Source organism: Schistocerca americana, chromosome 7 (assembly GCF_021461395.2).
Source record: "Schistocerca americana isolate TAMUIC-IGC-003095 chromosome 7, iqSchAmer2.1, whole genome shotgun sequence".
NCBI lineage: Eukaryota > Metazoa > Arthropoda > Insecta > Orthoptera > Acrididae > Schistocerca > Schistocerca americana.
The window spans coordinates 233,457,434-233,470,537 of NC_060125.1; the positions used below are offsets into that span (position 1 = coordinate 233,457,434).

Below are 13,104 nucleotides of genomic sequence, written 5' to 3' on the forward strand. Positions count from 1 at the left end.
GAAAATTACTTTGAGCACATATTTAAGAGAACCAGCTTTTGAGGAGTAACATCATAGAACTGGCAACAAACAGACCTGAACTTATTCCACCAGTTAATGGCGAGGAAGGTATCAGTGATCATAAGGCTGTGATGGCATCTATGACAACGGGTATTATAAAGCTTGTTAAGAAAGGAAGTAAAATATTTTCACTTAGCACGAGTGACAGGATACAAATTTCAGAGTGAGCATAAAATATTCAGTGATAACGATGAAGATGTGGACAACAAATGGAAAAAATTCAAAGGCATCATGCAATATGCTCTACACAAGTATGTTTTGAGTAAGGTCTTAAGAGATGGGAAATACCCACCATGGTTAATAGCCATGTTAGAAAATTGCTACATAAACAAAGAGAACTTCATATCAGATTCAAGGGAAGCAATAAAAACTTAGCTGACAAACAAAAGCTGAACGAAGCAAAAATGAGAGAAGGGGGTCAATGATTTTGAAAGTAAAATTTTGTCAACTAGTCTGAGTAAAAACAAACAGTAAGGGGTTTTAGTTGTATGTAAAATAAGTAAGTGGTCAAAATCATGTATTCATTCATTCAGTGACCATACTGGCACTTAAACAGAAAATAACAGAAGGAAGGCCGAAATACTGAATTTGGTGTTCCAAAATTGCTGCACTGCAGAAGATTGTAATACAGTCCCTTATTTCAATTGTTGTATCAATGTCGAAATGGCAGATATTGAGATAACTGATCGCAGAACAGAAAAACAACTGCAATCGCTTAGTACGGAAAAGGCATCAGGACCAGATGAGATACATATAAGATTCTACCAAGATTATGTGAAAGAACTTGCTCCCTTCTAGCAGTAATTTATTATAGATCGCTTAGGCAAGGAAGGGTACCTAGCAACTGGAAGAAAGCCCAGGTCAGGTCATTCTCATTTTTAAGAAGTGCTGCAGGACATATGCACACAACTATAGACCTATATTGTTGACATGAAACTGTTTTAAACTTTTTTGAAAACGGAAATGTTATAAAAATCAACAGTGATCCCATGAACAGAGGTCCTGCGAAACTCAGCTCGCTCTGTTCCTCCATGAGAGCCACAGCCCCCCCCCCTCCCCAATTTTCTCAGTAAAACAGAGGCCACAACACTCTCTTTGTGTATGTACTGTCAAGTCTGAGTCATCATCTTTCTTGTTCAAGGCAAGAATTCTGTGCAAGTTGCCCAATTTAGTAGCTGCTTTGACAAGAAAATGGTGATTCATACAATTTCATATTGAGGGTACTTAACCAAAATAGGAGGTGGAAGATGTAATAACTTATTCATGTTCACAATAATGAGACAAATTAACACATGAAGTGAAACAATTTAAAGTCATTTAATAAACATTTTTATTATTGCCATAAAGCACATTTTTTTATTTTGGTGCAATTTGCATTGAAGATGCTGTCAACAAGCCTTCATAATCCTTTCAGTTTTACACCTCCCTTAATAACATCCCACATTTGTCAGCTCTGTTACAAATGTTACTTAATCACATCCACATAAGAGAGCTTTTATTTTCATCTTGGTATGGTTGTACCTGAATAACACACTTTAATCACGGAAAATTATTTTCACCAATGTTATAGTTTCTATAAAAGTTGTTGATAAGATCTGATGTTCCTTCCACACAAAAACACATTACAGTTAAAAGCACTACTGCATCACTGCAACAGATCTAAACAGTAACAGCCATTGTAACAATAATTACAGAATTCAGCCAGAAATTAAAACCACTTTTTTTCCAGCATTCATTCCTCGTGCTCATTAAAATTTCGGACATTCTGTTGTGTATTAAACTTTTTCACTTACAAATGCTATGTCAGATCACTTTAAATAACAGATTCACACTCCTGTGAACCTGAACTGCCTCAATGCACAAAACTGCCTATGTTACATGCAATAGTGAAACTGCAAAAGCCCATTATCACAAGCTGGTTTTTCAATTGCAGGACACTTTGCCAGAAAAACAATACATTTTATGGATGAAACCTTGCACAGATTTAATAACACACCAAGATGAGAAATAATTGCCCTGAACAACATCAAGATCTTACAAGGAAAGTAAGTAGGAATGAGGCATGAACTAACTGTTTGCTATAATTCTGTAATAGCTTTACTGTTCACTGTCATAATTATTTCTTCTGATGACAAAGAACTTCACTTTCAAAGCCTGTTCAGAGCAATCATGTATTTAATTACATCCACAAAAGTTCTTAGCCCTTGAAACTCCTATTGCTTTCATTTTATAACACAATGTAACTATAATCCAAGTAACTATGAACAGTTAACAATGTGTGGAATGACCAACTGTGAAAGGAGCATATAAATTACAAACTGTTTATGGCTTACAGCGCTCAAGAAATCTTGGATAAAGACAGACTTCACGAATATGTTGTCTTGCAAGTAACCAGCACAGGAACCGTTCAAGACCTAACCCATAACCACCATGTGGGCAGCTGCCATACTGTCGTTGATCAGTATACCAATAGTATGGTGTAGGGTCAATTCCTTCACGGGCATAACCCTGCAGAAGAGGTTCCAACTGCCAAATACGCATGGATCTGTGAACAGAATATTATCAGAAATTTTTAAAAAAGATAAGATTTCATATTAAAAATGCTTTTCTGTATCAGAAAATTAGAAGACAATAGTAAATTTAGAAATAACTACAATGCAAGCAAAATAACTGCCATTTATGACCGACTGATTTTCAGTTTTAATCCACTGATCAATGTTTTTAAACATTGTGGATAGAGAATTAATTAAAATTAAGAAACAACGTAACACTGGCATATTACATCATTTGTAGGCACACCATGCTATTACAAGAACATCTCAATACCCTTGAGGCAAAATTCAAATATAGTTTAAATAATCTACATACTATTGTGCACAGGCTCAAATGACACACACTGACATCCATAGCGCTAATCCGAGGGGGTGACAGAGACACCACAACTGGAAGATTTCTATACTGGATGTATCACACTTAATAGCAGCTGCTTCCAGTTGAGTGTGTCATCCAAGCACAAGTTTTGTGCACATTGTATATCACCATTAGTCAGGAAAATGATACAGCAGAAAGTGTATGAAGGAAAAGGGGGGAGAGGGAGCTAAACGATACAGTTTTTGTGGAAAAATGTTCTGAAACCAGCCCTGATCGTGCATCCTTGTCATAACCCACTGGTCACTGGAATCTCTCGATATATATTTGTACATACTTTAATTCTACAAGTTGTGCCTCTACATGAATCTCTAATGGCTTGAGTACAATGAACAGAACCTTCATACAATGATGTGACACTGTTAGAGAAGTCCTCCTTTGGGATGTTGCTCATCTCCTGCATCAGACTGGCTTCAATGTCAGTTACATTGTCAAAGTGTTGATCCTTCATATGAATTTCAGCACTTTGATTTCATCGTAATTTGTATCTACAACACCAAGTCTCATCACTCATGATGATTTTTTCCAGAAAAGAATTGTCCACATTTTGCATTACAATCAGGCCGTGGCAAGCACCCATGCATCTTAGTTTTTGTTCAGGAGTCAGGGTGTACACAACAAACTTTGCACACAGCTTTCTCTGGAGAACGTCTTGAAGACTCAATTTAAAACTGCTGTTCCATTTCAGTTTCGTGGTTCGATGCACTTAATGCAACTTGCAGAGTATCCATGTAGATGTAGATGTGACACAGCAACGGTGACACACTACGGAAGCACGTCCATTACGTACCACTGTCCACTCACAACTGACGGACTTCTTTCAAGCTGCCACGGTAGTTACTGTGCTGATGTTGCTTATACACCACGAATATAATCGGTCTCTGGATGTTTTGGGTAGACAGTGTATAAATGACTCACTCCATTCTCTAACACTGCAGTCCACAATTTACACAGGCGAATGCTACAACAGGTTTTTGTAAGGTCAGTGAAAACCATGTGGCACTCTAAATACCAGGTCAGTCTTTTTTCCACAAGCTGTTTTAGGTGAAACATACTGTCTGCGCAAGATCTTCTGGTATTCTGTTTTTCTGCATCCACAATGTGTGATTCAATTAACACATTTACAATTTTTCCATATAATCTAGATGGTTGGTTGGTTTGTTTGGGTGGGGTATTTGGGGGGGGGGGGGGGGGGGGAGGGTGAAGGGACCAAACAACATGGTCATCAGTCCTTTGATCCACGAGTGACACATCCAGAAGTAGAAATGTCCACAGACAATGTTCTCAGATCTAGCCAGGAGATTCATAACAGTAAAAGCGAGAAGGCTACAAATGTAATGGATGTCTTTGTAGCATCAATAATAAAAACAAGATGAAGGAAACAGAGAAACCAGCAAGCGGGCATTCTAGGTGCTCTGCATGCAACAGGAAATTTCCCCCCCGTAGCTGTCCCCACCTAATCCTTTAGTCAAGAGTGCCCAGAATGTAACAGAGTTTGGCACATTGAATAGAAAAATAGGTGTGGCAGAAAGGAGGCAAAATGAATCTAAAAGTGATTGAAATACAGTAAAGAGGGATGAAAGAGTAACCTCGTCAAGGACATATGGTCCATGATCTATACTCCAGTGGGAGAAGCCCTGTCCCCCCAACCACCCTGCACCTGCTATGGAAATAGAGCAAAACCTTGTAACTCAGAATGAAAACCACTTTCATAGAGAAAACTGAGAAGCAAGTGAACCATCCATGAATCACCTGCTAATATTAGAGGTATTAAGTCCAGAAGTTCACACACAGCATCAAGGGAGCGAGCATTCCACCAAGATATAAACTACTGTCTGTGAGGTTCCACAACCACAATGTGGGGGTGGCCCATTTCACAAAACTCTGGGTGAATCTGGTACGACCAACGCAGAGATGTCTTAGGACTGTGGATTCCTTCTGGTAAAGGGGAAAGAAGACCGCCATGCTGCAGGAACCATGTTTATTGTGCGGAGTTTATTAGATAGGGCAGTAGCCCACCAGATGATGTTCCATTTCTGGGTGAGCAGAGATCTCAGATGCATCCATAAATCTGCATTTGGGATTGGCAAAGTTAATGGGGAGCAAGCAAACACTCCTCTAGCCACGGGATACCCACACGACTTTGCATCCAGAGAGTGACAACTGATTAGGCACATAAAGATCAGAAAGACGGTCATCAATAGCAGAGACTAAAGTGTGGCAAGAACAGCATTGGTCAATAGCCTGGAGACTGCTCTTGAGCCATTACATATTAAATCATGGTCCATGGAGGGCTCTGCTAAAGCTGTCAGCTCTGCCACAAACACAACACATGTTCCTGGCAGCGAACAGCGTTCCATAGCGGCAGTTGATGTAAATGCATCTCTCTTCTAATCCACATTTTTAGTCAGTGTAAAAGATGGTAGCATCACGGAACTCTTGAAGAAATGGACCTAACAGGTGCCAAAAGATCATGGGGGCAACAAACTTTAGGCCCCTGGAAGTGACTGGTCCTAATACGTAGCCTGGGCACCACCCAAAGGGGTGTGTGCAAGGAAAAATGGGTAGCACAGTCCATGGAAGGGTGATGGATATCTTGGCAGATGGAAGCTACATGCATTTCAACTGGTAATCCCACCTGATGGCAGGTATCAGGAGGACAACAGCCATCGTATGCTAAGACAATGGGATAGGTGGTATGATCAGGGAATTGTCAAATGCCAATTGCCTAGCAGACCAAGAGCTAGTACCATCTAAGCTGAAGAAGGAAGATCGCTGCTTTGGCAAGGAGACTGTGTATGGAACTAGTCCAAAAGACACCATCAGCCGGTCATTGATGGACTAAGTCTAAAAGTTTCAAAACTGAAGATGCCACCAAGCCATAAACCTGGAAACCATAGTCCAATTGGGACGAAATGAGGGCCCAGTAGATACGGATAAGAGTAGCAAGATTCAAACCCCAAAATGTGTGGTCAAGGAAGCACTGAGCACGAGCTTCTGCATGTAGATAGTCTTCAGGTGACGAATATGGGTCAGCCAAGTCCTCTTTTTATCACAAAGGAGGCCCAAGAAAAAAGACTATGCCACAATGTCCAGCTGCTGGATACCTATGTAGAGTTCTGGGTCAGGATGGGACGTGGTATGACAGCAGAAATGCATGACCCACTTTTTGTAGGTGAGAATTGGAAACCATGGGAAAAAGCAGAGCCCCACCAGATGGCACAGTGGAGCTAGCATTTAGCAGATAAGAGCTGTACTAAATGCAAAAATCATCGACATACAATGCAGGGGTCACCAGTGACCCAACTGAGGTCACTAGCCTGTTGACGGGATGAGAAGATGGTAACATTCAACACACAGCCCTTTGGGATGCTGTTCTCTTGTATCTGTGGGGAGATGAGTGAAGTGTTGACTCTAACCCAGAACAACCAGTGATATACAATCAGAGGAATAAAAAATCAGTATGGGCCTCAAAAGCCTTCAGGAGGGTAAGTAATACATGATGACACCAAGTGGTGTCTTTAACGTTCCCTGGCAGCACACACACTATTAATAAACTGAAATGACATTTAATTGTACTATGTACGCCGCTATGAAGCAATTCGTATATACTGTAATTGTTTAACAAAAAATATTATTTAATTTTGTATAAAGGACGTTGGTTATTATTGTAATATTTTCTGTAATAATATTCTCGATGTATTTATGATTTTAATATTTCTATAATCATAAAGTAATTACGAAATATGTTAATATCTGCGATGAAAAAAAGTAAAATACAGCCACAGAGGAAAATAATGTTGTAAGATTACAAAGAGATATTCATAATCAGCAATAGTATAAATAGCACTACATAATGTGCATTCTTTGTCGTCTTCCTCAAGAGCTGAGAGAGAGAGGAACCTGTGACGTAGCATTATATGAATGAGCAGACTTCTTTTGTCTGTATCTTTAGCCACCATTAGAGGAGAAATTATAAAGGTGTGTAATTTTAATTATTGTTATGGTCTAAATACATTATAATTTATCAAAATCGTGTATTACTAATGTAAATTAGCTTGCCCATGTCATCTATAATATTTCTTTAAAGAATTTTCAGCACTTTTAGCGATTATCGTTGGTGTTGCTGGGCTGTGCAGCGACCGAACGATTTGCAGCAGCGGTACATTTAAAAAATTGTTCCGCTATAAAATTAACCAAACCCGTAAATCGGGAGCAGGTAAAATTAGCAGTGAATTACGAAATATTTTTCTTTTACAGCGATCATGAGGCTGACTGAATTTATTACTGGCTTTACATTTGTGCATTCATAGGCGGATAGTTAACGTTGAAGTATCTGTTGGTTCTTTCAATTTCTAAAGCAAATAACTTAAACGTATAGTGAAGTGTGTTTTATCAATGATAATTAAACGTTCAGGTCGGCTTGGCAATATTTAACCATTTTATGCTAACAGAGACAGTCTTGTGCTCCATAGCTAATGCCGGGAAAGAATTCAGTAAATATTTAAAAACCCACTGCATCTAGAAAATATGTGCCAAGGCCGAAATATGTAAAAAAATTTAATTTAAATAATTTTCAAAGTCATAAATGTTATTAATCAGTTAGTTTGAATTTATCAGCATGAGAAGATTGCTAAAGTTCTCGTAATTTTAAATGTGCTTAATTCTGTCTAAATGAATTTTTATTACCACACGTAAAAAATGGAGTTCTACAACAAAGTTCATACTGAAAGAGTAAATAACAAAAATATTTAAAGCCATTTCTTCCCCATTTTCATCCATTCATTTTACATAATAGTATATAAAAACAGAGATGATGTGACTTACCAAAAGAAAGTGCTGACAGGTCGATAGACACACAAACAAACACTAACATACACACAAAATTCAAGCTTTCGCAACCAACGGCTGCTTCGTCAGGAAAGAGGGAAGGAGAGGGAAAGACGAAAGGATGTGGGTTTTAAGGGAGAGGGTAAGGAGTCATTCCAATCCCGGGAGTGGAAAGATTCACCTTAGGGGAAAAAAAGGATGGGTATACACTCGCGCGCGCGCCCACACGCCCACACACCCACACACCCACACACACATATATCCATCCACACATATACAGACACAAGCAGACATATTCAAAGGCAAAGAGTTTGGGCAGAGATGTCAGTCAAGGCGGAAGTGCAGAGGCAAAGATGTTGTTGAATGACAGGTGAGGTATGAGTGGCGGCAACTTGAAATTAGTGGAGATTGAGGCCTGGTGGATAACGGGAAGAGAGGATATATTGAAGGGCAAGTTCCCATCTCCGGAGTTCGGATAGGTTGGTGTTAGTGGGAAGTATCCAGATAACACGGACGGTGTAACACTGTGCCAAGATGTGCTGGCCGTGCACCAAGGCATGTTTAGCCACAGGGTGATCCTCATTACCAACAAACACTGTCTGCCTATGACCATTCATGCGAATGGACAGTTTGTTGCTGGTCATTCCCACATAGAATGCGTCACAGTGTAGGCAGGTCAGTTGGTAAATCACGTGGGTGCTTTCACACGTGGCTCTGCCTTTGATCGTGTACACCTTCCGGGTTACAGGACTGGAGTAGGTGGTGGTGGGAGGGTGCATGGGACAGGTTTTAAACTGGGGGTGGTTACAAGGGTAGGAGCCAGAGGGTAAGACAAAGAGTTTGGGCAGAGATGGACATATGTCTTTAAATATGTCTGCTTGTGTCTGTATATGTGTGGATGGATATGTGTGGATGGATATGTGTGTGTGTGCGCGCGCGCGCGCGCGCGAGTGTATACCCGTCCTTTTTTCCCCCTAGGGTAAGTCTTTCCGCTCCCGGGATTGGAATGACTCCTTACCCTCTCCCTTAAAACCCACACCCTTTCGTCTTTCCCTCTCCTTCCCTCTTTCCTGACGAAGCAACCGTTTGTTGTGAAAGCTTGGATTTTGTGTGTATGTTTGTGTGTCTATCGACCTGCCAGCGCTTTTGTTTGGTAAGTCTCATCATCTTTGCTTTTAGATATATTTTCCCACGTGGAATGTTTCCCTCTATTATATATATTCATCAATATTGTACTAAAATTTTGTGACAGCCTGTAGGCCAGATTATTCACTGAATTAACTACCAATGTAACTGGATTTCTCTATTTTTAGGTGGGGGGGGGGGGGGGGGGGGTTGTGCTCTTACACACAGCACTTTTGGGATCATAGAAATGACAGATTTATTTACTCTTGTTGCACGCAAGTAAATGTACAGTGAGATGGGTTTCTCTCATACTAGGGTGTGAGAGACCTGCCCTAGGTTTTAACTTTGACAGCCAATCTTGTCAATTAATGGGATGTGAAAATTTCAGTAGACTCTCAATCCTGTCACTTGACAGGGTATCGTTTCTTCCACTTTTAAATACGCAATGACATTGTGTTGTGAGGGACATGTAGTTCCTAAAAGCAGTGTTTACCATATGAAGTCAAACTGCTGGAGGGCAGGAGTGGTTCATTCAGTACATAAAGTAACAGAAGACATGGCTTTACATTTTTTATGGACGACAAAATTTTGCACGTATTGTAAGAACATGTTGTTGACAATGACAGTGAGGATCAAGATATATAAGAATTGGGTCATAGTGCAAGTGAGTATTTCTTGTTTTGATTTCGTAAAACGATATTTTGTTTCAAAGTGTATCAACATATAAAATTGTTTTGGTTAGGTGTTGTTGTTGTGGACTTCAGTCTGAAGACTGGTTTGATGCAGCTCTCCATGCTACTCTATGCTATGCAAACCTCTTCATCTCCAAGTAACTACTGCGATCTACATCCTTCTGCTTACTGTATTCCCACATTCATCTCTTGGTCTGCCTCTATGATATTTTACCCCCCTCCAGACACACACAAACACTGCTCTCCACTGTACTTCTATTCTTTCCATTCTATTCAGTATCTCCTCATTAGTTACGTGATCTACCCATCTAATCTTCAGCATTCTTCTTTAGCACCACATTTCAAAAGCTTCTATTCTCTTCTTGTCTAAGCTGATTATGGTCCACGTTTCACTCCCATACATGGCTATACTCCCTACAAATACTTTCAGAAAAGACTTCCTGACACTTAAATCTATACTTGACGTCAACAAATTTCTCTTCTTCAGAAATGCTTCTTTTGTCATTGCCAGTCTACATTTTATATCCTCTCTACTTCGACCATAGTCAGTTATTTTGCTGCCCAAATAGCAAAACGCATCTACTCTTTAAGTGTGTCAGTTCCTAATCTAATTCCCTCAGTATAACCTAATTTAATTCGACTACATTCCATTATCTTCATTTTGCTTTTGTTGATGTTCATCCTATATACTACTTTCAAGACACAGTCCATTCTGTTCAACTGCTTTTCCAGGTCCTTTGCTATCCCTAACAGATTTACAATGTCATCGGTAAAACCCCAAGGTTATTATTTCTTCTTCCTGAGCTTTAATTCCTACTACAAATTTTTCTTTGCTTTCCTTTACTGCTTGCTCAACATACAGACTGAATAACATTGGTGATACGCTAAGGCCCTGCCTCACTTCTCAACTGCTGCTTTCCTCTAATGGCCATCGACTATTGTAACTGCCATCTGGTTTCTGTAGAAGTTGTAAATAGTCTTCAGTTCCCTGTATATTGCCCCTGCCACCTTCAGAATCTGAAAGAGTATATTCCAGTCAACAATGTCAAAAGTTTTCTCTAAGTCTGCAAATGCTATAAACGTAGGTTTGCCTTTCCTTAATCTATCTTCTATGAGAAGTCACTGGATCTGTATTGCCTCATGTGTTCCTACATTTCTCCAGAATCCAAACTGATTTTCTCAGAGGTCGGCTTCTACCCATTTTTCCATTCTTCTATAGAGAGTTTGTGTTAGTATTTGGCAACTGTGACTTATTAAACGGATAGTTCAGAAACTTTCACTCCTGTATGCACCCGCATTCTTTGGAATATGAATTATTACATTCTTCTTGAAATCTGAGGGTATTTTGACTGTCTCATACACCTTGTTCACAAGTTTTGTCATGGCTGGCTCTCCCAAAGCTGTCAGTAGTTCTAACAGAATGTTGTCTACTCCTGGAGTCTTGTTTCCACTTAGGTCGTTCAGTACTCTGTCAAACTCTTTACACAGTAACTTCCTCCATCTATGTCCTCTTCCATTTCCATAATATTGCCCTTAAGTACATCTCCCTAGTATAGACCCTCTATATACTTCTTCCACCTTTCTGCTTTCCCTTCTTTGCTTAGTACTGGTTTTCCATCTAAGCTCTTGATACTCATACAGGTGGCTCTCTTTCCTTCAAAGGTCTCTAATTTTCCTGTAGGCAGCATCTTTCTTTCCCCTAGCAATATATGTTCCTAAATCATTACATTTGCCCTCTAGCCATTGCTGCTTAGCCATTTTGCACTTTGACTTAGGTAAGCCTTTATACTGTTCACAAAACTTAACCCCCATTAAAAATTTAAGCAAATAAACTGGTAACTCAAAGAAGATGGAAATTATAATCCAGAAGAAGAAATTTTATGTTTTCATAAAAGGTTATCATCACAGTTAAGTGCTGGCTTGCGTTCTCAATTTTTAAAAAGAATATTTGAAAAACCATTCTGAGACATGGCAAGGTTTACACGGCCAACAATTGATGTGTTAATCTTCCCCAACCTATCCCTCACACCTTCCTGATAAAGGAACTCTTTGTTTCAAAAGCTAGATATTCTATTATTATAATAGAGGGAAACATTCCACGTAGGAAAAATATATCTAAAAACAAAGATGATGTGACTTACCAAATGAAAGTGCTGGTAGGTCGACAGACACACAAACAAACACAAACATACACACAAAATTCAAGCTTTCGCAACAAACTGTTGCCTCATCAGGAAAGAGGGAAGGAGAGGGAAAGACGAAAGGAAATGGGTTTTAAGGGAGAGGGTAAGGAGTCATTCCAATCCCGGGAGCAGAAAGACTTACCTTAGGGGGAAAAAAGGACGGGTATACACTCGCGCACACACACACACATATCCATCCACACACATATACTTACTTTGATATCTATTTATTGGCAGTACTACACCTGTGCTGGTGAAACACTGACCTTGGCAATTTGCATGATGTCAAAATTAGGCTGGCTATACTGCAATAGCGATGTTGCAATAGCAGCCCTACGTAGACAATATGGTAAATGTAAGCTACTGAGTGAATAACTGTATATATAAGAATTCATTGGAGCAAAGAAATACAGAAAATAAGCATTTGGTGATGACCTGTATCTTTAAAACAATACAGTACATGGTTTACAAAATAAATAATAACCGAGATTCCAACTTCTCACTATACATTTTATAATGACAATCATGCACTAAGTAACCAATATTCGTAGCTTTTCATTCACCATTTTACGGTGATTGGTGCAATCTCACCATCTAGATCCCCACTGTTCCTGTAGTCTGAATCAATGCCAAAATCATCTTCATAGTTGTCATCACAAACACAAACTGAATGAATGTCTTTGCCCAAAATTTTGTACAAGAATATGCTTAGAGCCGTAACACTATACACCTTTTCTAACAGGACTGTGTGTTCGTCCACTGCTTTGTAATGGAAATCTGTACTTTTCAGCACAATTTTTAGTGACTTTTCCCAGCCCTGAAAAATTCACTTTCTTTTATCAACACTGATAACTTTGCTATGGTAGGATACCCTTTCCTGCTCCAGTAAGCATAAATATGCCTGCAAATTGCACTAGTCGTGAAAGAATTCCAGTTCGTGACAGGGTGAGGCTGCTTTTTCTTATTTCAGGGGTTGCTAAAAATACATCATCTGATCCAGAAAGCTTGGAATCGTAATGACTCGCATCTATATCTTTGAACTTTTGGAATAACACTCCTTTGCTTACTGTTCTTGCACTAATTCCAATAGTTTGATTTCATGTTATCAGCAGAACTGACAGCAGTCTGTGAATACTTGCATATTCTTTTTCCTTCTTGCAAAAATCACAAGTTCCCGGCAGTAACTTCAGTGGCTTGCTGTCTAGCGGCACACCTTGATGCAAAGGACAAATGAAGTTTTTCCGAGTATCAGAATTTTCTAAACCACATTGAAACAAAGCACAGGA

At 39.4% G+C, this 13,104-nt stretch overlaps 1 protein-coding gene across 2 annotated transcripts in view; it reads right to left on the minus strand.

Annotated features, from left to right (window-relative positions):
• Positions 1-1,372: 1,372 nt before the first annotated feature.
• LOC124621880 (asparagine--tRNA ligase, cytoplasmic) overlaps positions 1,373-13,104 on the minus strand; it is a 39,051-nt gene continuing 27,319 nt past the window's right edge. For both annotated transcript variants that reach the window (XM_047147346.1, XM_047147345.1), the window contains exon 11: positions 1,373-2,605. In XM_047147346.1, the coding sequence (XP_047003302.1) occupies positions 2,383-2,605 (223 nt within the window). In that variant the 3' untranslated portion in view covers positions 1,373-2,382. The remainder of the gene's footprint in view (positions 2,606-13,104) is intronic.